Source organism: Xenopus laevis, chromosome 2S, assembly GCF_017654675.1.
Source record: "Xenopus laevis strain J_2021 chromosome 2S, Xenopus_laevis_v10.1, whole genome shotgun sequence".
NCBI classification, from domain to species: domain Eukaryota; kingdom Metazoa; phylum Chordata; class Amphibia; order Anura; family Pipidae; genus Xenopus; species Xenopus laevis.
Genome location: NC_054374.1, coordinates 158,842,757 through 158,864,413, shown reverse-complemented (window position 1 = coordinate 158,864,413; position 21,657 = coordinate 158,842,757). Strand labels below are relative to the sequence as shown.

Sequence of the window (21,657 nt, the reverse complement as noted above, 5' to 3'; positions counted from 1 at the left end):
GTATAAAACTAGAATAAAGTGTAAAACGACAGAAAACATACAAGCTGCATTTCTAAGTAAGTGCTTTGTAGGAGCGCTTTACTCTTTAACGGCCTTTATGGTCCCTGACAGCAAGTTCAAATGCAGAATTTGACATGCAATGAGATTTTAGCCAGAGCTGTAGATATTTAAGGAATTGTTAAGTATAAAATAAAAACTATGTAATGTAATGTATAAAACCTAGAGTGACTGGATGTGTAACAGAATAGCCAGAACACTACTTCCTGCTTTGCAGGTTTCTACTGATTGGTTAACAGGCAGTAACCAATCAGAGACTTGAGCAGGAGCCACATGGGTCATAACTGTTGCTTTTGAATCTGAGCTGAATGCTGAGGATCAATTGCAAACTCACTGAACAGTTATGTCCCATGTGGCCCCCCTTATAGTCACTGACTAACTCAGAGTTAGAGAGCTGAAAAGCAGGAAGTAGTGTTCTGGCTATTATGTTACACATCCAGTCACTCCAGCCTTTATACATTAAATTTTTGACTAACTATATTAGATACATTTTTTATTTTGCAGTCTATTTACCCAGTTTTTATTTTTACACTGAACAATTCCTTTAAAGAATTTTAGAGTTTAGAGTTTTGACCATAAAAAAAAAAAAAAAAAAAATTGAATACTAATTTTCAATCTGACCCTTAATAAATCTGCCCCTTAGTACTTCAGATGTTGGGGTAGGGGATTTGAGGCTTTTGTGGCCTCTTTTTTGGCAAGATATTTCTAAACACAGCAGCCATGTATGAATCAATATAATGCCACCCACACAGAGGCAGCCTTTCCCACGAGGCACTTCTATGAAAACATTACAGTCATGGAGGTATTTATTTAACGGCTCATTTACAAACTCAAATGCGTGTGCAACTTTCAGCATGTTTGCATATGCTTGTCATGTAGCATGCACCACTTGCGTGCCATTTACGGTTACGGATGAAACTCAATTTCCAACATTATTTCTTTCATGACTGTGCACCTTGATTGCAATGTTCCAGGAGCACACAGATTACATATAAAATATAATAACAAGAGGAAAAGCCCGTCATTTACCTGCAGTTCTGACCAGACCGTTTTGGTGTTGTTACAAGGACAAACGAGGGATTGGGATCAGAAGTCGCCTTGCTAGAATGATACGAAAGAAAACTTGGGGGAACAATTATAGCAATGGAGCATGGAAAGAAGGCAAAAGCTCTTATCGCAACCCCGAAACGTTGACAATGTCTACAGTTATTCTTGTTCCTCTGGAGTCTCATTCTGTTCAGACGGGGCCGGGGCTTTTTGAGGTAATTCTAGCCGTGCCCAAGTCATGAATTCCGCTTTCTTCAGAAAGACTTCCACCTTTGTGGCAGTCAAACTGACGTAACTTTTCGCAACATCAATCACCTTAGAAGAAATGGGAAGAGTGGTACTGGTTAAATTGGCACACACAGGTTACACTATCTTTCTTTTATCAAGAACTAAAGCCTAAAAATAAGATCTGGCTATTAAGGCTGTATTGTTATATATTGAACTTATTGTACCAGCCCAGAGGTTCAACAGCCCCAGAAAAGTAATGATCCAAGACTTAGGACCATTTCTTGACCATCTTGGAACTTGTTGGTCCATCTTTTGTTTGTCAGCGGCACTGCACATTCTCATTGAGCTCTAGCCTGCTGTCGAGATGCCAAGCTAGAGTCCTGCGTGGGTCTAATCGGGCAGACCCGTGCCCGACCCGCCATCCACTGTGCTCTGCCACCCAGACCCACTACCCGACCCAGCCTGCAAACAGCCCACTTACCACCCAAACCCGGCGCCCGTGAATACGGAAGTGACGTCACTTTTACCCAGAAGTTGCATCATACGGTACCCTATTCCGCAACCACAAACTCAGGAAGGGGTGGGAGGGTAGGAGGGACCAGTCCTGCAACACAGCTGGGTTCCCAGATGGGTTACCCACAGTAGAGTCCTGTGTGGAACCAATTTCTAAGACCCGGACCCATAACCTGAACCCGCATATTTACCCACATTGATCCGCTACCCAACCCGGACCCGCAAGTGATGTTGCTGCAACCCGGAAGTGACGTCATCCAAAGTGGCGGGGACAGAAACAAGTTTGGTAAAACTTTAAAAGGAGTAAAATATAGACAATATTACATAAGAAATTTAGATGAGACCCGCAACCTGACGCACATCTATACCCGCACCTGAAAATCCCTCATTCCGCATTTTTTTTTTAAATGGGGCATCTTTCGAGACACAGATCTTTACTGCTAAAGGGCTGTGGTTTCCTTGGGCTGGTACAAAAGCACAAAACATAATGTGTAGCATTTCTTGCCTACTCCTTCGTCCTTTAAACGGACAAAAGTTAATAATCAAAGGGCATTGTCCCAATGGCATTATACCATCCACACAGACCTGCAAGGCCATGCCCTTTCTAGCTAGTGGTATGCAACATATTAGGAAAGCTGTAAACCTGTGGCGAATCAGAGAAAACAGTAACAAAGGCATGACTAAATCTGCAACCCAGAAACCAACATAGAAGCTAAAGGAAAGTTTAGCTTTCCTTTAAATATTTCCATGGGACAACTCTAAAAGGTTAAGAAAGATTTAATGGCTCCCGGGCATGTATTTGCTTTACACATACAAATAATAAACAATTGCAGTACTTACCCCCCAGAGCTGTACATTTTGCTGAAATGTCTTCTCTCCTTCAAATACTACCTGAATATTTACCTAAAGGGAAAACAATCAGTTAGAATGTTTGGGGAACAACTTAGGAGAAAATAAAGGAGCAAGGAGAGCAATGCTGGGGGCGTACATAAGGCAGGGAATGAGGATATCTAACACATGAGAAAGGATCACTGAGGCAAAAGAGAGAAAACACTGCATGCAGCAAGATACAATAATGAAAAGGTGTCTATACACATATACATACAGACAGGACTAAACAGTGTACTGGCCCAAACAGGTGCAGCAAAGGGTGCTCCTGCTATACATTTATGATGTTAGCAGTAAAAGCATCCAATATCACAAACTCTAAAAATGTTGTGTTGTACAAGTGGGTACATGTCCCAATGAGTAGAGAAAACTTATTTGTGCACACTTATATTTTTCATTCCAGTGCAATCATTTCCTAGGAAGCTCAAAGCCTGGCCAGGCCTTAAAGGCTAAAAATGGAATTTTAATTTTTTACTTTCTTTAATGAAAAAGAAACCTATCTCCAATATACTTTAATTAAAAAATGTGTACCGTTTTTATAAGAAACCTGACTGTATGCAGCGAGATTCTCCCTTCATTTACTTGCTCTGACAGCTGTGGATAGGACACTTCAGATGTCCCTAGCTGCTCTGCAGGGAAACGATCATACTTTAAAACAGCAGGGGGAGCCCCACCTTACTTCCCAGAACTCCAGCAGCTTTGTTTGTTTCTCTGTAGAGCAGTCGGTGACCGTGTAGAGATTTGTATCCGCAGCTGTCAGAGCAAGTAAATGATAAGGGAATTTCACTGCATACAATTAGGTTTCTATTTCAGTTAAAGTAAAAATTGCATTTTATTTTTGCCTTTTCATTCTCCTTAAAACAGATAAACTGGGATTCTATTTGAAGGATTATTTTGCTGCAGCCACTGGTTCTGCAAAATTGGAGAAAGTTTGTATTAAATACAAAAACTATAAAATCCACATTAGATTAAATGATAATGCAGGACCCAGTGCAGTCTGTATATTCCGATTATTAGTCTTGCTGTATCGGCTTCTGGCAGGTATTATTTGACTTGTGCTGTTTTGATAATTTTGATGATCCCTAAGCAGCTGAGACCACACTGAGCATGTGCACAGTCTTGGAAAGATGTATAACAAAGTTACAAGATGGTGACCCCCTGGGACCAGCTTTTAAAGCATAAATCATTTGTTTGATTAGACTTGTGGTGCAGTAAATTCATGTTTATGTTTAGTATACAAAGTACAGCATTTCTAGCTTTATTCTATTTTAGACTTTAGTTTCCCTTTAATAAATAGGGCAGCTGTACCTTTTAATGCCAGCAACAGACATTGGAGGCTCAACAATCACCCAGAGACAATTAAATTATGCACATGGAATTAATTCAAATACCCTGCAAAGCTGGCGATCTCCATTCTCCACATATCTTTACAATGGAAGTAATAAAATAAACCCTTTTATAAGGCATCAGAGAGAACCCACACAACAAACTTACAACTGTGCTATTTGCTTCCACGTAGCTTAGCTCCGGCATTGAATTTTTTGCATAAATTGATATTGTCACTCCTGCGCCAGTCTGATGCCAGTCGTGCCTACATGGGACTACTTTTTTACCCTACAGAAAAGAAGATTAAAAAATATATCTGTACATATATTAAGGTATTATATTATAGGGGAACTATCGCAAAAATGAAAAGCTTCATCATACTGAAATAAGAAACTTTCTAAATATAATCAATTAAAGATTCTGCATCTTTTCTGAAATAATAAAGTTTATCTTCACTGTTCCTCTCTCAGCATCTGTTTCTCTTCATTCTCTCTTCAATTTTTGTGATAGTTCCCCTTTAAATATTTACATTTAAAAAAAAAATACAAATATAGGAAAAAAAAAAAAAACCTTTGGTAAAGAACCCTATTAACACCATACAGACAGTATACCGTATGGCGCACATTTAGAGTGGATCACATTTGGTATAAAGTCCTTGCACTATTGTCCATATGTTGCTCTAAACTTAAATGGGTAGCTCATGTTTGTGTTGACTTGAAGTGTTACAAAATACTCTATTCATAGCAACTTTTCAGCAGTTTTTAAAATATTTGCCTTCCTTTCCTTAAATTGCCAGCTCTCCAACAGAGGTCACTGACCCCGGCAGATTATAAAATGATTGCTCTGTGAGGTTATAATTGTATTTTTACTTTTAATTCCTAATCTGTCTGTCCAGACCTCTCTTATGCATCTCCCAGTTTCTCATTCAAAGCATTACATGGTCGCTAAGGTAAATTGGACCCTAGCAACCAGACTTCATACCCCCTGGTACTTATTCATAGTAAACAATCTCCCCAAATGCCTTCCCTCACTCTGCGTTTGCTAATATGAATAAACACTGGCGCTAATCACACGCGGTGGTTCGTTTTCCAAAGTTTCCTCTTGAGGCATTTTCGGAAAACGAATTGCCGCATGTGATTAGCGACAGAGTTTTTTCATTTCAGCAGGCGCAGAGTGAGGGAAGGCATTGGGGAGATTGGTCGCCGCAAAGACGAGGCGATAAGTCGCATGCGACCAAATCTCCCCAAAACGCCCAGTGTTGGACTAACCCTAAAAAGGTAAAGTGCCATACAAAATGCATGTAAAGGTGGCCATACACGGGCCGATAAAAGCTGCCGACAGACCAAGTCGGCAGCTTATTGGCCCGTGTATGGGGGCCCCCGACGGGCTTCCCCGATCGAGATCTGGCCGAAAATCGGCCAGATCTCGATCGGATGGGATTAAAAATCCCGTCGGATTGCGGGTGCATCTGTTCGTTGATGCGGTCCCGCGATCCGACCACCCGTTTGTGAATGCTAGGATCCGATCGTTGGGCCCTAGGGCCCACGATCGGATCTGCCCGATATTGCCCACCTCAAGGTGGGCATATCGGAGGGAGATCCGCTCGTTTGGCGACATCGCCAAACGAGCGGATCTATCCATGTATGGCCACCTTAAGACCAGGTTAATTGCTGCTGATTTAAACACTAAAAAATTCAAAAAACAAAAAAAAGGAAGGAATAGACAGATACAATTTGGTAGCGTACATTACAGATTAATGATGAATTAAAGATTACAATCAATTCAAAATAAGAGATCTTGCATTCAGTACTGAACATAAGGGCATATATTACTTTATGAACACCTACATCATCCTTTTTGGTCCATAAATGGGTACCCTTTGTACACCCTTCTAGAGACAAAAACGTATTGAAATCGGAGGTTTTCCTCCTACAGCAGCTCCAATATTTCATCCTAAGTGAAGACAGAAAATAATATAAATCCAGAAATTCTGGAATAAGAAATTTGACCAAAAATTTAAAAAAAAACAAAAACTTTTCATAAAATAAAAAGTGTGTTGTCAATAAGGACCTGTATCTTTTTTTGTCAGTCAAATTTGCAAAATAAAATAAATAGAAAAAATATATACCCTTCGTGGAATATGGGCACCCCGCTGTGATAATGACAAACCTCTTCATTACTCTGTGGTCCAGCAAAAGTCTATTAAAAAGGGAGATAAAAACTTAGCAAGTGTATAGAAATTTTGTACCATCAAGATGAACAAAGGTTATGGAAAATGAGGTTTTTCGTATGTCCCTAAATGTTTAGATTTGCAGTCCGTCACAGGGACAGCTAGATCATCATATGAGTTGCATAAGTTGTCCACATACACCCAGAAATACATTTCAAATAAGGCACTAACCTTTAAACAACCACCATTCTTACAAGAGGTTCCAATTTTAATTTCACCGGATTCATCTATACAAAAAAATAAATAGACATTATTATTGGATTAAAAATTTAAAATGTGTGGTTTAATCCTCCTCTAACTATCCAAACATTGTTCCAACCACAACACATAGATGTACCCGTGCACTGCCAGTTGATCGGTTCAACTAAACTAAAGGTTCACGTAGAAAGAATGTTTTCTCAGAACCAGTTTACCAATGGAAATAAATACAACCTGGATAATAATTTTCCACAAGCTGCATGCTATCAAATTACAAGAGAATGCTGAGAACAAAAAACATGACAGTTGCCAGCTGAAAGGCACAATACAACACAGCTCACACTAAAATACAATAGTTACCGGTTACTGTTTTATCATTTTCTGAAAGCTTCAGTTTATCCAGTGCTTGCTTCAAGGATGCAGAAATCTTCAGCTGCAGTTTTGCCATTGGCTCGTCCGAGCTGAAAGTAAATTGTAATATACGTTTTCATTTTCAAAACTTTGACTGAGGGTTATTTAAAAAAGGCTTTGAATTTCCAGCTTGATTTAAAAATATTTCCTAGCAATGCAGACCTCCCAACATTTAGAAAACATAGGAGAAAAAGATTTGGTGCGCCCATTTTTGTGGCCACACCCCCTAATTACCATGTTCATTTTACTTAATTTGGCAGATTATGAAAGTTTGAAGACATTTCTGTGGTTTTTATATGTTATTACAGTTTTGCAAATGAAGGTGAATTGCCCTTTAGGGTAAGGTCACACTGGGAGATTTGGGGAGATTTAGTCGCCTGGCGAATAATCGCCTCGTCTTTGCGGCGACCAATCTCCCCGAATGCCTTGCCTCTGTCTTGTGCCGGATAAAATGAAAAATAAAAACTTGGAAACTTCGGGCGACTTCGGAATACCAAGCGACGAGTGTGCCATGCCGCAGGCGACTTTTCATTTTATTAAGCAACTCAACAGTTTGGAATTTCAGTAGCTTTGCGGTTGCTGTGTAACAATCTACCCTAGTAACCAGGTAGTGAATTCAATAATGAATAGGAGAGGCATGAGTGTAAAAATAATAAAAAGAAACAATACCAATAAAATTGTTGCCATAGCTTTTTGGCTGCCGGGGTCAGGATATTCTGTAAGATCTTACAACTTAACTACCCATTTAAAGGAGAACTAAAGCTTAACTAAAGAAGTAGGTTACAAATATTGTACATGATGTTTTGTGCTTCTGTACCTGCCCAAGGCAACCACAGCCCTTTAGCAGTAAAGATCTGTGTCTCCAAAATGCCCCAGTAGCTCCCCATCTTCTTTTCTGCTGATTCACTGCACATGCTCTGTGCTGCTGTCACTTACTGAGCTTAGGGACCCACTCACAATATACAGTACACATAGAATAGAAATGTCACAATATAAGGCTGATTAGTAATTAACACAGATAATTACTACATGGCAGCACAGAAAGAGGGATTTTTGTACTTACCGTTAAATCCTTTTCTCTTCGCCTACATTGGGGGACACAGGCACCATGGGGATAAAGATCCTGCAGCTGGAGAGCAGACACTAAACAGTTAAATGACTCCTCCTCCTGCTCTGGGCTTTATCCCCTGCCTACTTCCTGTTCTCCTCAGTTTTGACACCGAAGAAGGAAGGACAAGTATGTATAAGGAACCCTAATGAGAGGAGGAGTCTCACCCCAGAGTGCATAGTTGAACAACGGTAGTGAACAGGTACGTGTTACATAGCATAGAATAGAATCATATAACCAGGGAGGGAAGGCCTGTGTCCCCCAATGTAGGCGAAGAGAAAAGGATTTAACGGTAAGTACAAAAATCCCTCTTTCTCTTGCCTAGATTGGGGGACACAGGCACCATGGGGACGTCCCAAAGCTACCCATGAGGGTGGGACATCTACCTTATTTGTATTCAGAAAACCACATCCTGACACACTTTTCTCCCAAAACTAGCCTCGGCTGAGGGCTGTGTGAGAATTCTGTCACCTTTGAAGGTATAGTCTTTCCTGACGCTTGATGAAGTACTGACTTCAGGTGTGGCATGAGCCGAACTCGAAACGGTGCTGTTTTACCTGTAATCGCATAGGCTGGAAAATCTAATCCATTTGGCATTTACCAACATGGAGACCAATGGCCCCTCTTGTGGCCATTAGGGAGAAGCAGAGAGCTCATCAAAAGTTGTGCTTCTCACTGGAGTAATCCAGTGTGTAGACTACATCCAGATTGTTCAGTTCTTTCTCTTAAAAGGTTGTGGGTTCCGAAGAGATGGAGGGAACCAAAAGTTACTGATTCAATGGAATTGGAAGCCAGCTTGGAAGAATTTCCTGAATGGTCGCAGTACCACGTTATCAGCATGAAGATGATGTGTTGGCTGGTCTTGGGTTTCAGAGAGATGGAAGGAACCAAAAGATACTGATTCAATGGAATCTGAAGCCAGTTTGGAAGAGCTTCCTGATTGGTCGCAGTACCGCATTATCAGCATGAAGATGATGTGTTGGCCTTGGAAGACGAGCCATCAGTTCCGAAACCCTTCTGAAGGAGGAAAACCCGCCAGATGGACCCCTTTTTCTGTCAAGATCACCAAGGGATGGAATCTAGGGGGTCAAGGGATCCTCTAGGAGCTATTACAGGACTAGTTAAGGTCCCCTTGGCTGTATGTATGGCAGAGCCAGTCATATGGCACCCTGTAGAGGTCCTGATGTTTGAAGGATGGCTATCTGATACAAAATTGTAGAGTTCCCTGTGAATGTGTACACGCCAGTGATAACGATTTTCGTCTCTGGTGGTAAATCCCTGCTGATATCAGCTTTTGAGCTCTGGCGTAGCTGGCATGATAGACTGGGGACCACCTGAGGTAGTCAGGATAAGGGCTTCATGGGCCACGTTGTTAAGTCAACCGAGGTGAATTTTGGGTGGATGATTGGACCTTGAACGACTCGAACTGGAAGTGGAAGGTGCGTCAGCCAACAGGCTGAGCTCTGTGAACCATGCCCTTTGTGGCAAAAATTGTGCCTCCCAGACGGTGTTAGTCTGTTCCTTCATTCATTTGAAGACTCTTGGAAGCTGGATGAGCAGGGAAAACACGTGGGTAAGTTTGTATGGCCAAGGAGCTATGAGAGTGTCCACCGCAAGAGGATCCCTGACTTGTGCAATACGCTGGGTAGATACCTGGTCACCATTAGAACCACTTAGGGTATTACCCATTGTTCTACGATCGAGCGACCACTGTATGGAGGCTCCCCTCGCAGCGATCCATATCTCATTGCGGAGGAAGTTCACTATCCTGATGTTCCCTCTGGGATGTATACTGTGGGGCTGGTGGGTATGGTCCTCTCAGCCCACTCCAAGATTTACATATGCAACCGCCAGCACAATCTCAAATTGCATCCTAGCAGGTTGACCTTTTAGGAGGTCCGTCCAGTGCTTTATTAAGAGGAAGAAGGAGCTGAGTTTCAAAATAATGATCTGAAGAGACTGTTCTGTCCTGTTCCATTAACCCTGTACTGTGTTGGAGCCAAATGGCGTCTCCCTCACTGTGGATACTTGCATCTATGGCCGTGACCACCCACTGTTGAACTGGGAAGGCCTTCCCAGAGAGCCATCTCTGAGGCTGAATCCACTGCAGTAGAGATGCCCTGAGTTGGACAGGGATTGGCATGTTCTATCCAGGTCATGAGGGTTCTGTCTCTTGAATGGACCTTAAACTGCTGAAGAGGTCTTGTGTGCAGTTGCCTATGAAAACGGTGGCAACGATGAGACCATTGTTCCCATGGTGCCCATTGTAGCACGCAGGGGGACTGGGCACCCCCTTCTCGAGTGTGGGGATAAGACTATGGAGAGTCGATACCTTGGTCTATGAATGGGAGGTCCCCCACTGAGCAGTCCGTGATTAGACATAGGTATTCCGTTTTGTGAGTTGGGGGAGGGCAGGTTACTGGTATTGAGTATTCAGCTCCTCAGGGTCTGCAGTACCATGGACTGTTGAATTGAGGTGAGATCCGAAGTGCCTGGACTTCTTCTAGATCTTCTTCTGATCTGTATGTTGTGTAACCGTCGGTCTGACATTCCATGACTGGTAGGTTTTCCAAGCAGAGTCAGTGTTACTTTGGCTTTGACAACCCCGCGGTCTTGACTTGGTGATACGCTAAGCGCAGAGGACAGTCTGAAGGGGAGTGCCATGAACTGCCATGCTTCACTGCAATGCAGAAGGGTAGAAAACACTTGTGGTTGTGGATTGGAATATGGAGGCTGGCACCTCTGCTGTCAACTATCTCCAAGATAAAACCCCCCCCCTCTAGGGACTGAATGGATTCCCCCTTTTTGAAGTGGCACTTGTGGGCATCCTTAGGTCCAGCACTGGACAATAGGAACCGTCCCTTCTGGGGCAATGAAGAGACTGGAGTAAGTCAGTATACCCTCTTGGAAACGGGGAACCTTAAGCAGAGCGGACAAGAGCTGCTCTGGAACTGAGTTTTTAGCAGAGGTGGGAAATGAACCCACAACCTTTTGGACCAGGTTATCGACAGAGCCGTGTGCTCTTGAAGGTTTAATTTATATTAGATATTCCTGAGGTATGGGTTGAAGGACCCAGGGGTTCTGAATAGTATGTTTTCAGTCCTCCCAAGTGCTTTAGTCAGCCTCCTAAGGAACGACCTCAGAGGCGAGTACACCTTCAGCGGTGTAGTTATTTGTCCTGGACAAGTCTAGTAGTGTTCATGGTCGAAGACCAGGAAGAACTCTGTGAGAAGGAGTATTAGGGTCCAACTGCCGGCTGTGGGTTTACCATCTGTGCTCAAGAGCCATGACTTTGGCGAGAAGGACGAACAAGGTTGTCTACGTGGAAGCGATGGGTACAGAAGTTTGCAGAAGAGTGCTTTTGCAACCCATCACTTAAGCGCTAGTCTGGTCCAACTTTGCTCAGAAGTGGTTTTCCTGGGAAGGCGCAGACTGACCCAGAATCCTAGAAGTTAGGTCTGTTGAACAGGTCTTAACCATGTAACAACTGAGTGCCAGAAGCATCAGCACAATAATTTTAGCGGTGTCTAGGGCAGTGTCACGATATATCTATATATGTGACCACATCGGCCCTTTGAGAGACGTTGGTTGGTGGTGAAACATCTGACCCAGTATGTTTGGCATCTAGCTCCAACCATACAGGTGTAATGAAGATGGCTGTAACTGGGTCAGTGAATATAGCCTTGCAGAAGCCCTTATTAATTATCAAGGGAATTTCAGAAGGCAGACGCATTAGCCACCAGGATGGTGGTGTTCGGGAAAATGTAATTCCAGGGGGTTCCACCTTATGGAAGACTTCACAATTGCGTGTCATCCTTGCGCAGAGGCCATGCCATTTATCTCTGCATTGTTCCAATTTTTGTATACGTGCTGCCGAAGCGAGCATTGCTGGAGGGGCAGACCAAGGTCTATACAGTCTCTGAAGAGCTGGACCCTATGGTCTGTGTTGTCCATTGAGATTTGGCAATTTTTGCCAACTGGTCCTAGTCTGGAAAACCTAAGAGGATTTCCTTTGGCATTTGAATTGTCAACCATGTGAAGCGGTCGATTACCATGAACCGCAGTGGCTGGGTTGTCCTGAATGCTAAGGACTAATGCTAAGACTGCCCGTATGGGTCCATCGACCTCCCTTTAGGGTAGGGAGTGTCTGGATCAGAGTCCTCCCTTGATAAGTTGCCCTTCTCTCCCTTAATATTCTTCCATGCTGTCCATGGAATCTGGAGAGGAGTGGGAATGGTGTTTTGACCATGGGGAGGATCGCCTTGGGAAGTAGATAGATATTCCACGACTCTATCCATAATCTCCGGTAACCATGCCAAACTCTGTAGTAGGAGAGATAAGGCGTGTACCATTCTGAGTCCGAGCTCAATTGTTTTGCCGTAGCTGATACTGAGCTGGACAGTAGAGCCATAGCCGAAGGGCTGCTCGCAGGGGAAGGGTGGGCCTCAACAGGGACAGTGGAAGTATTTGGAAACCCGAGTTGCCATAAGACAGGCAAAATAGGACAATAATGTGCAGACCAAGATAATAGTGATCAGCATAATTATTTATTTAATCTTTTTTTTTTTTTATTTATTTGCTTTAGTATCTCCATGATTCATCGTAACAGGGTGATGTTCCACTGTACCTGCCATAATCTTGGAATCCCCTCTCCAGAAGGGAGGGAATACTGACTAGTGTTAGGCAGGAATGGTTTGCTATGGAAGGGAAGAATTTTAGTATCCACCTAATATGCCTAGACAAGGTCAGAAGAGGCATACAGGTCTTAGGATGTACACTTTATTCCGTGAAAAAAGGGACTGGGGAGGAAGATGGCACCGGATAGAGAAGCGGTTGTAAGAATGGCCAGCTACAACCTCATCGATCCAAGATGGCTGCCACGAAATCCCGCGTGATCCAAGATGGCGGCCGCGAAGTGCAGCGTGATCCAAGATGGCGGCCGCGAAATCCCGCGTGATCCAAGATGGCGGCCGCGAAATCCCGCGGGATCCAAGATGGCGGCCGCGAAATCCCGCGGGATACAAGATGGCGGCCGAGATCAGTTCTCGACAAGGGAAGCCACGAGGAGACTGAGAGAAGCAAAAGTAAGGTGAATATGGTGGGAAAAGAAGTGGTAGGGGGGCAGCGGATGGCCAGTAAGGCAGGCGGGTGGGGTGGCTGGCAGGCAGACAGAAGGTCACCAACTGATCCTCGGCCCCACTGCCTGAGGAAGCCATTTGGGGTGAGTTGGAGGGTGTACTACTTACCTTTGATGGAGGGTGTACTACTTACCCTTGATGCCAGCCTGAAGTGCCCGAGGTGGATCCCTGTGGTAATGGGTCGGTGCAGCCTCCGTGGAGCGGGAACCGGAACCCCCAGGGATCAGTGGAGCTTAGCCTGCAGACCTCCGTAGAGCGGGAAGGCAGTGGGCATTAAAAATAACCATTAGGCTGGAGGGGCTCTAGAAAGAGAACCTTGGCCCCTGTGTGGCATGGTTTTTGGAAAGTATCCTAACCACTTGCTCCAGAGCCACTAGTGTCAGTCCTCCTTCTGAGGACACTAAAATAAAACTGAGGAGAACAGGAAGTAGGCAGGGGATAAAGCCCAGAGCAGGAGGAGGAGTCATTTAACTGTTTAGTGTCTGCTCTCCAGCTGCAGGATCTTTATCCCCATGGTGCCTGTGTCCCCCAATCTAGGCAAGAGAAACCAGTGCAATTAGCATCAGAATTTAATAATCAGCCCTGTAGCATCAGCTTATATTACAGCCAGGGAAGCTCATTTTCTGCTGGATAATTAGTGACGAGCCCTAAGCTTAGCTTCTCAACAGCCAATCAGAGCCCACTGAGCATGTGAGTGTCACAGACACTTTCCAAGATGGTGACCCCCTGTGACAAGTTTGAAGTCCTGGATCATTGCTGCTATTGACAAGCTCAAACTTTGGGCTACCTTAATAAGTTCCGTCTATAAAATATGGCATTTTTAGCCATATGAATTTTCAGGGTTTAGTTCTACTTTAAGCATTTATAAAAAAAAAAAAAAAAAAAAAGAAGACATCCATTCAACATTATACAACACAGTGGTAAAATTCACATATAGAGTACTTAATATCATATATGAATGAGTGTGTATATGTAATGGCCCATAGTCATTAACTACTACTCACTAAATTAGATGAAAATAACAAAGGTAAAAAAAAAAAAAAAAAAACACGAGATTTGGTTCTCCTTACCTTGGTCTATTTATGCACTCAATAGGTTTTGGGGCTTGAATAATAAGCTCATTGAACTTTGGTTTAAAATCTGCCAGTTCCTTCTTATCAGATGTTATCTTGACTTCGGGTTTCACTGGTTCCGGAGGCTTTTCATTATTGTGCTGCCCCTTCGTACATCCCTGTAGAGGTTCAGACATTTCCATTAGCATGCATGGCTACTATAGCTTTAGAAAAATCAGGCAAATGTTCAAATTAGGTTTGTCGTACATGAAGCCAAAACCAAGTAATACCTGATAAAGAGGGTAAGGAACAGAACTTTATAAATAGATGTATAATGCATGTCAATAGTCATGTGAAAAATAGAAAATTAATCAGAGGACCTCCATCTTCTTGTCTCTAATACTTGGCACTTAACTTTTAAAAGGAGCAGTAACACCAAAGGATACACAGAAGATAACAGATAAGTACTACTATAGTTTATATAAACAAGCTGCTGTGTAGCCATGGGGACAGCCATTCAAGCACAGGATACAAAGTAGATAACAGATAAGTACTACTATAGTTTATATAAACAAGCTGTTGTGTAGCCATGGGGGCAGCCATTCATGCACAGGATACACAGTAGATAACAGATAAGTACTACTATAGTTTATATAAACAAGCTGCTGTGTAGCCATGGGGCAGCCATTCAAGCACAGGATACACAGTAGATAACAGATAAGTACTACTATAGTTTATATAAACAAGCTGCTGTGTAGCCATGGGGGCAGCCATCAAGCACAGGATACACAGTAGATAACAGATAAGTACTACTATAGTTTATATAAACAAGCTGCTGTGTAGCCATGGGGGCAGCCATTCAAGCACATGATACACAATAGATAACAGATAAGTACTACTATAGTTTATATAAACAAGCTGATGTGTAGCCATGGGGGCAGTTTATCTGTGATCGGCTAAGTAACCTATGCCCTAAATGGCTACACAGCAGCTTGTTTATATAAACTATTGTAGACTTTTTAAAGCAAACACGTAACTTTTACAAAATGCAGGACAGTAATACATTATGTTTTAATTGCTTTAAATGTAATTTATTTTTTGTTATGTGATAGCCAGTCAATGTTTTTAATGCTAATTAAGGAGGTTTGGGATTGTCTCTGTGTACTCAGGAAAAAGTGGGAACCTGAAGATGATGCGACAATCCATAAAGTTCCAATAATGCAAGTTATTTAGAACTGTGTGAGTAGGATAATCTAAGGCAGTGATCACCAAACCAGTGGCTCATGACTAACATGTTGCTCTCCGACCCCTTGGATATTGCTCCCAGTGGCCTCAAAGCAGGGTTTTTAATTATTTAATCACTGGCTTGGAGGCAAGTTTTGGTTGCATAGGAACCATGTCTTCTGCCAAACAGAGTCTCATGTAGGTTGACAGTGCAGATATTGGCTACCAAATAGCCAATCCCAGCCCTTATTTGACACTCCCAGGAACATGTTTAATGCTTGTGTTGCTCCCCAACTCCTTTTACATCTAAATGCTGCTCATGGGTAAAAAAAAAGGTTGGAGAACCCTGATCTAGAACCACACAACATGGGGGTGTACATGGTGCTACATTCTCTTTAGCCACCTCCAGCCTGTGCATGTGGCCCGTTTCTTTCACAAACAGCCAAAACACTAATCCATGCCCTTATCTGTTCCCGTTTAGACTATTGCAATCTCCTCCTAACTGGTCTTCCTGGCTCCCATCTGTCTCCCTTCCAATCAATCTTAAACTCTGCTACCAGGATCCTTTTGCCCTCTCCTAAAAGGGAACCTGCTCACCCCCCCAACTAAAATCCTTAGCGTGGCTTGTTAAGCAAAGGATAGCATATAAAACCTTAAATTTCTACTAACATTCAAAGCCCTACACTCCTCTGCTCTTCACTACATTTCTTCTCGTCTCACTCTACATTCCGTATTGTCTTTTCCCCTCCTCTTCACACCATCCACATCCACCTCTCATCTCAAACCTTCTATCTGTAATTCCATCCCTGAATTCCTCCTAAAGGAATCTTCCCTCAATCTCTTCAAGAAAAAGAGCCTACCTTTTGGAGCACTAGAACATTAGCCTAGCCCTGCTCCTACTGACTATGCCTTACCTTTTTCATGCCCAATTTGTACCTGTATGTTAGCCTCTCATCCACTTAGACTGTAAGCTCTACGGGGCAGGGACCTCCTTCCCACTATGTCTCATACCACATAGCACTTAAGCTCTTTGTCCTATGATTCTGTATATATTTATTATGTGATTTGTCTCCCCATGTATACTTTTATATATATTGCACGTTTATGCACTGTACAGCGCTGCGGCTCCTTAACAACGCTTTACAAATAAAGTTATACATAGATAATTACATACAAATATGCGAAACATTTAAAAACAACAGAGAGCAAACAATGATGTTAGCCACTTACCACAATACTTAAAAAATCAGAAAAATCAGTGGTTCGTCTCTTACAGCAGGACCAACCCTATAAAAAGAAAGGAATGGAGGCAAGTCAGAACAGAGCGGCTTTCAATGCAATGAAATGTCAGACAGCCAACATTCATTTTCTGGAACGTAAAATTTACCTTTAAAGCATCATGAAAGACGGGAACACCGGGGTGGTATGTACATGAATCTGGATTAGAAAAAAAAAGAAAGAATTAAAACAGCAGCATGAGAAAAAGTATAAATATATATATACCGTTTGCAAGTAAAAAACTACAAACCGTTATTGAATCATGCATTGATGGACTAGCTGATTAAAGGGATACTTTCATGGGAAAACATGTTTTTTTTCAAAACACATCAGTTAATACTGCTGCTCCAGCAGAATTCTGCACTGAAATCAGTTTCTCAAAGAGTTAACATATTTTTTTGTTTTTAATTTTAAAACATGACATGGGGCTAGACATATTGTTTCCCAGCTGCCCCCAGTCATGTGACTTGTGCCCTGAAAGTTCAGTTACTCTTTACTGCTCTACTGCAAGTTGCATTGATATCCCCCCTCCCTTTCCCCCCAGCAGCCTAAAAACAGAACAATGGGAAGGTAACCAGATATCAGCTCCCTAACACAAGATAACAGCTGCCTTGTAGATCTAATAACAGCACTCAATAGTAAAATCCTGGTCCCACTACGACACATTCAGTTACACTGAGTAGGAGAAACAACAGCCTGCCAGAAAGCAGTTCCATCCCATAGTGTTGCCTCTATCTGAAAGCACATGACCAGGCAAACTGACCTGAGATGCACCTACACACCAATATCACAACTAAAATACACTTGTTGCTTCAGGAATGAAATTTTATATTGTAGAATGAATTATTTGCAGTGTTAACAGTGTCATTTAGAAATAAAATTACATCATAAAAATAATGCCAGAATCCCTTTAAAAACCACATTTAAAATTTTATTTATTCTTCTCTTTGTGAGTAGTATTACGTAACCGTTGACTATTATTGATCACCATTGTTGGGTTGAAGGGGTTACAATATAACCATTATGTGATGTACAATTGGACTTTTGGATTTGTATACCTACACATGGACAATGTGGGTCAAGCCTCACTTTGGAATATACTGAACCCTGGTGGACTATGGGTAAATGGGTGAGATCACATGCATCCCAAATGCCTTAAATATGTTTGTAGCACTAGTGTTTGTATCTTGACGAAGGGAGGGTTAATCCCCCCCCCCCCCGAAACATTGATGCACAGGTGGTCACAATAAAGAAAAGGGGAAGTTCCCCACCTGCAACATATTTGGTGTTTGGGCGATTCTCTTTCTATTCTTGCAATTCTGTACATTCAGGCTACAAGCAACACATATTATTTAAAAGGTGAACCATTAATCACCTATCCATGGCTCTCAAACAGCTTGGCATCTGTCTCTAGCTCTCTGCAGCCCAAGAGCAGAAACCGGACATCAATTGTAAATGCTTTGGGCAGAAACTGTGGAAATAGTGGCCAGTCGTGGTGCCACATTACCTGACATTAACAAGTCCTAAGCTCCTAGAGAGCCTTCCTATATATTTATATTTTTTCCCTATTAATAACATTGGGATCCACCATAATTTTTACCGGCCAGGTGGCAACCCTAGTTATGTTGGTCAGGTAGCAGGGTCTCTGGAGGGGACATTGATGTATAAAGGGCTTTCCTCTTCTGGGCCATGGGACTGTCTCAGAATACCTCAACATGCCATTGACAGGCTCATTAATATAAGGAGACGACCAGAGATGAGGCCACTGTCGTTATATGTGTGTGTGTGTGTGTGTGTGTGGGGGGGGGGGGGTGTTAAGACAGTTAAAGAAGAAACAAACCCCTTATTAAATAAAAAAAACCCTAACCCAATAGACCCCCCCTACCTCCTCCCCCCCAGCCTAGCTGCTACCCCAAGCAAATGCCCCTAACTTTTTACTTACCCCTCGGTGCAGATTGAGGGATTGCAGTTTACAGCAGCCATTTTACGCGTCTTCTTCCGGCATTTTCCGTCAATTTTGGCGCATGTGCAGTTGTCACTAATCGGGAAATTGCTCCAACTGCGCACGCACCGCCTTGCCGGTCTCTTTCTCAGATTACAGAAGACCTGGAAGATGGCTGCGGTGAACTCTGATCCCTGAATCTGCACCGAGGGGCAAGTAAAATGTTAGGGGCATTTGCCTGGGGTAATGGCTAGGCTGGGGGGGGAGGGAGGTCTATGTTGGGTAGGGTTTTTTTTTTTTTTAATAAGGGGTTTGTTTCTCCTTTAAGTAATGCTAGTGAGGGTGCTCCCAGCGGTGTATGGGAGGGGGGGGGGTAGAGGATATGGCGTCAGATGTATGTAGTTGAGGTGCATGGGGGGCAACTGTGTGTGTGGGGGGATGGGGTAGTGGAGGCGCGTGTAGGGTTGCCTGTATTTTACCGCCTGGCCGGTGAAAATAATGGTTGATCCCAATGTTATTAATAGGGAAAAAAGATAAATATATAGGAAGGTCAGTGATCCCAATGTTATTAATAGGAAATAAAGAAATATATAGGAAGGTCAGTGATCCCAATCTTATTAATAGGGAATAAAGATAAATATATAGGAAGGTCAGTGATCCCAATCTTATTAATAGGAAATAAAGATAAATATATAGGAAGGTCAGTGATCCCAATGTTATTAATAGGGAATAAAGATAAATATATAGGAAGGTCAGTGATCCCAATGTTATTAATAGGGAATAAAGATAAATATATAGGAAGGTCAGTGATCCCAATGTTATTAATAGGGAATAAAGATAAATATATAGGAAGGTCAGTGATCCCAATCTTATTAATAGGAAATAAAGATAAATATATAGGAAGGTCAGTGATCCCAATGTTATTAATAGGGAAAAAAGATAAATATATAGGAAAGTGGTATTTTTTTCCATAAAATGTGGCAACCCAGGCACTAGGGATGGGCGAATTTTTTCACCTTGTTTCGCCAAAAAAATGACACCCATAGACTTGTTTGGCGTTGTGCGTCAAAATAAAAAGATGCGCGTCAAAAAAAATGAAGCCACGCGGCAAAATTTTGACGCTCATATATTTTAAAGGGCGTTGGCGTCATTTAGCCGGCGGCAAATTTTTGGCGAAAGGAAACGGGTGAAATTCGCCCATCCATACTAGGCACATGGGGGAGGGGGTTGTTGAGGTGCATGGGGGGGGGCAACTGTGTGTGTGTGGGGGGGGGATGGGGTAGTTAAGGTGCATGCGGGGTAGGTCTGTGGGGATAGTGGCAGTGCAGCAGGGGGTGTAGGAATGAATGAGGGGTCAGTAGGAGTGTGTCAGTGGGGGGATGTGGGTCAGTATCAGTGGGGGAGGGGAGTGACAGTGGGGGGATGTTGGTCAGTGTCAGTGGGGGGATGTGGGTTAGTGTCAGTGGGGGAGGGGAGTGACAGGAGTAGCAGACAGTACAGCAGGTGAGTAGAACTAAACGCAGAGGAGGAGACTGAGGCATCAGGAATAGACACAAGGGGCCGCTCTCACCATCACTGTTCCCCTCTGGATCATAGCGTTGCCCGCAGCCCCGGTTGTAGCAGAGTAAAGACATAGTCACACACTATTCCAGCACTGACTGGCGGTAGTTCAACCTTTCCTTTCCAGGGGGCGAGTAACCTCCGTCTGACAGGGCGCAACCTTCAGTTCTTCTCCTCTCCCACACGCCGGCTTTCAATGAGGAACTTTCACGAACCTTCCACGCATGCGCAGACTTCAAACCGGAACAAATCAGCGGGATAACAATCTACTTTAGGGCGCACGCGCAACAGCCTTCAATGAAAATCGCCTTTGCGCATGCGTTGTCGCTACGCACTGTGATGGGTGTGGCCAGAGTTCATAAGTAGGTAGGCGCGCTCGTTTCACGCACAGTGGGCGTCGGCGAGATTGATTAGGACGGGAAACTTTTCTTTGCTGCGCTGTTGGTTGTTCTTTCAGTAGAACTAGGAAATAACTCGTCTGAGGCGAAGTGACGCCTTAACAAACTGTTAGGAGGGAGGGCAAAACAGCGTTAGGAAAGGAATTGGTACCTAACGTGTCGAATGCAATGATTCAGGCCTGTTTAATATAATGTAGGGCGGGGCAGTTGCTATGGCAATTGAATGCAGGAGGGGGGTCAGTTGGAGGAAGGAGGTTAAATAGATCAGTGACTTAAAAGTCCGGCCTGTGAGGTGCTATTTTGTTTCCTCGTAGTGATTGGACAATCTGACCCGTTTTATCAAAAATTCGTAAATTTTTTTTATTCACCCATTGAGGTATAAGGGCTCAGGGTCTGACTGGCCCGGCAGGATACAGGGAAAAAACACGATGGGCCCGAACCTCGTGGGCCCCCGCCGGGCCATACCCCCTTGCACAGTAGGTTGTGTAAAAAAAAATGGCGGTGCCGAGCGGCGCTATTTGCGCCCATTCATGCACGCCGATCCATCGTATCGGGGGAGCCGGAGGGCGGCCCTGGGCCCCCCAGTCCGACCCTGTAAGGGCGTCATTTTTGCGGTGAAACGTAGCTCATCACTATTCCCTTCTAATATTTTGTACGTTCAAGTTTTTGTTTCACTGGCATACTGCAACAGCTCTGCAAGGGGTAACATTTAATAACAGATCGACAGTAAAGCTGGCCATAGATGCAAAGATCCGATCGTTTGAATCCTCGAACGATCGGACTCCCCCGTCTCCCGACCTGCCACTAACCATTCAGATCAAATAAAATATTTTACAAATAAGTTGTAAAATTACAGATCAGCCGATGTTCTGCCCCTGACAGCAATCGTACGAAAGTTATGTCCGACAAAAACTAGTGACAGTCTCGCGATGATATTGTCTGATCGGCAACACATGCAGAGATATTATCGGCAGCTGGAAATTGTCCAGCCCGTCCGATCGGCTGAACGACCAATTGGCATGGCACGACAGATGTCGGAACACTCCACACACAATCTGA

At 43.3% G+C, this 21,657-nt stretch overlaps 1 protein-coding gene and 1 non-coding gene across 2 annotated transcripts; both read right to left on the bottom strand.

Annotated features, from left to right (window-relative positions):
• Nucleotides 1-845: 845 nt before the first annotated feature.
• Nucleotides 846-20,508, bottom strand: chordc1.S (cysteine and histidine rich domain containing 1 S homeolog). The gene is given in 11 exon segments (NM_001091121.1): nt 846-1,419; nt 2,686-2,748; nt 4,228-4,347; nt 5,907-6,012; nt 6,188-6,258; nt 6,461-6,516; nt 6,848-6,948; nt 14,215-14,375; nt 16,651-16,707; nt 16,808-16,857; nt 20,211-20,508. Coding segments are annotated over 11 exon segments (1,005 nt in total). The 5' UTR covers nt 20,275-20,508; the 3' UTR covers nt 846-1,263.
• LOC121400833 lies at nt 11,788-11,892 on the bottom strand. The gene has a single exon (XR_005965959.1). It is a non-coding gene; the product is annotated as a U6 spliceosomal RNA (small nuclear RNA).
• Nucleotides 20,509-21,657: the final 1,149 nt, after the last annotated feature.